At 38.7% G+C, this 1,545-nt stretch overlaps 1 gene segment (V, D, J or C); it reads right to left on the bottom strand.

The window, feature by feature from the left end:
- Positions 1 to 413: 413 nt before the first annotated feature.
- LOC126495759 (immunoglobulin kappa variable 1-27-like) lies at positions 414 to 1,065 on the bottom strand. The segment is given in 2 exon segments: positions 414 to 847; positions 979 to 1,065. Coding segments are annotated over 2 exon segments (483 nt in total).
- Between the last annotated feature and the right edge of the window lie 480 nt (positions 1,066 to 1,545).

Here is a 1,545-nt window from a genome sequence, read left to right on the forward strand (position 1 = left end):
TTTGTGAAGTGTTGCAGGCAGGTGAAATCATAAACACACAGTGCTTGAATTGCAAAAGCAGCAAACGATTATGGGTATTCATTCAGCTTTCTCTTTCACTGACTCATAGAGTCCAGCTTTTCTGAGAAATCCCAGAATCCTTTCTCTTAGAAATGTTTCCCTGTCTTTTAAATATGGATATTTAGAGTTAGTTTTCTGTAAATAAAGAACATGTTCTGGAATGTCCACAGAAGCATTCACTCTTCTGTATGAGTCCCAACTGATGATACAACTCAGGCTCATCACACAGAACAATTGGGTTCTCTGTTAAGGCAGAAAAGACGCTTGTGCTCTATAGTGTTGGAAATGAAGCAGAAGAATAATAGACTACAGAGAGGACTGGTTAACCTCTCCTAACAACATAAAATGACTCATCATGAGTTGTGCTCAATATACTGTAACATCTGAGAAACAGTTTCAATCTGTGGCCTACCTGGAGGAACAGCTGGTGCAGCCATGGCACATACTTCTGCTTCCTTGTGGGTTTGTGTTATGACTTGTATCACTGTGGGAGGAAGATTATTATACTGTTGACAGAAATAAGTTGCCACATCTTCAGGCTGCAGGCTACTGATCTTGAGAGAATACTGTGGGTCAGATCTACTGCCACTGAACCTGGAAGGGACCCCATTTGCCAATACATCTCCAGCTTTGATCAGGAGTTTAGGAGGATTCCCTTGTTTCTGCTGATACCATGCTAAAAACCAGACAATGCTTTCACTTGGCTGACATGTGATGGTGACACTTTCTCCCACAGATGCAGACAGGGAGGCTGGAGACTGGGTCATCTGGATGTCACATCTGCCACCTGAGATTGGAAATTGAAAAGAAATTTCTTTACAATTAATTTTAAGATAGCTTTTACAGACACAACAAAGTACTGACCAGACTAAGCTCAAAGCTATTTGGAAATTTCTTTATAAAAATTAAAATTTTTACCTATAAGCCAGAGCAGCTGCAGCACAAGAAGCTTAGTTGGGACTTTCATGTCTGTGCTGTGACTTAGTCTGAGACTGACCCCAGCACAGATCTGACCCAATTATGAAGAAGGGCAGCAGGCATGCTTTGGGCACATGCAAATCAGCAATAACTGAGTACAGTCATAAAACTGGCAAAGTTGATGGCTTATTAAAGGTCCATGGTCTTCTTACATCTCAGATTAGAAAGCCAACACACATTTCTTTGTAGGGAATGTTCTCCTCTTTGGACAATAAATAACAGTGCCAGTATAAGAACTATATTTCATGTGCAACATATAATTTTCCTGTTGTTTTGCTTCATGGCAGGGATGTAAAATATGGTATAATTCTAGATAGCACATAAAAACTTAAAAGTATCACTGTAAAGCTACAGAGAAACCCTGTCTTGAAAAACAAACAAACAAACAAAAAACTCCAAAGGGTATTTTCATAGTTAGCAGTAGATGATCTAGAGATCATGTAGCTAATTCTTTGCTTCTATTTATTTGTGAGATTATATTTTAGTTAAGTCATTTAATTTAATCTT

This window comes from Alexandromys fortis, unplaced genomic scaffold (assembly GCF_014885135.2).
Source record: "Alexandromys fortis isolate MF-2015 unplaced genomic scaffold, M_Fortis_MF-2015_v1.1 scaffold_604, whole genome shotgun sequence".
Lineage (NCBI taxonomy): Eukaryota > Metazoa > Chordata > Mammalia > Rodentia > Cricetidae > Alexandromys > Alexandromys fortis.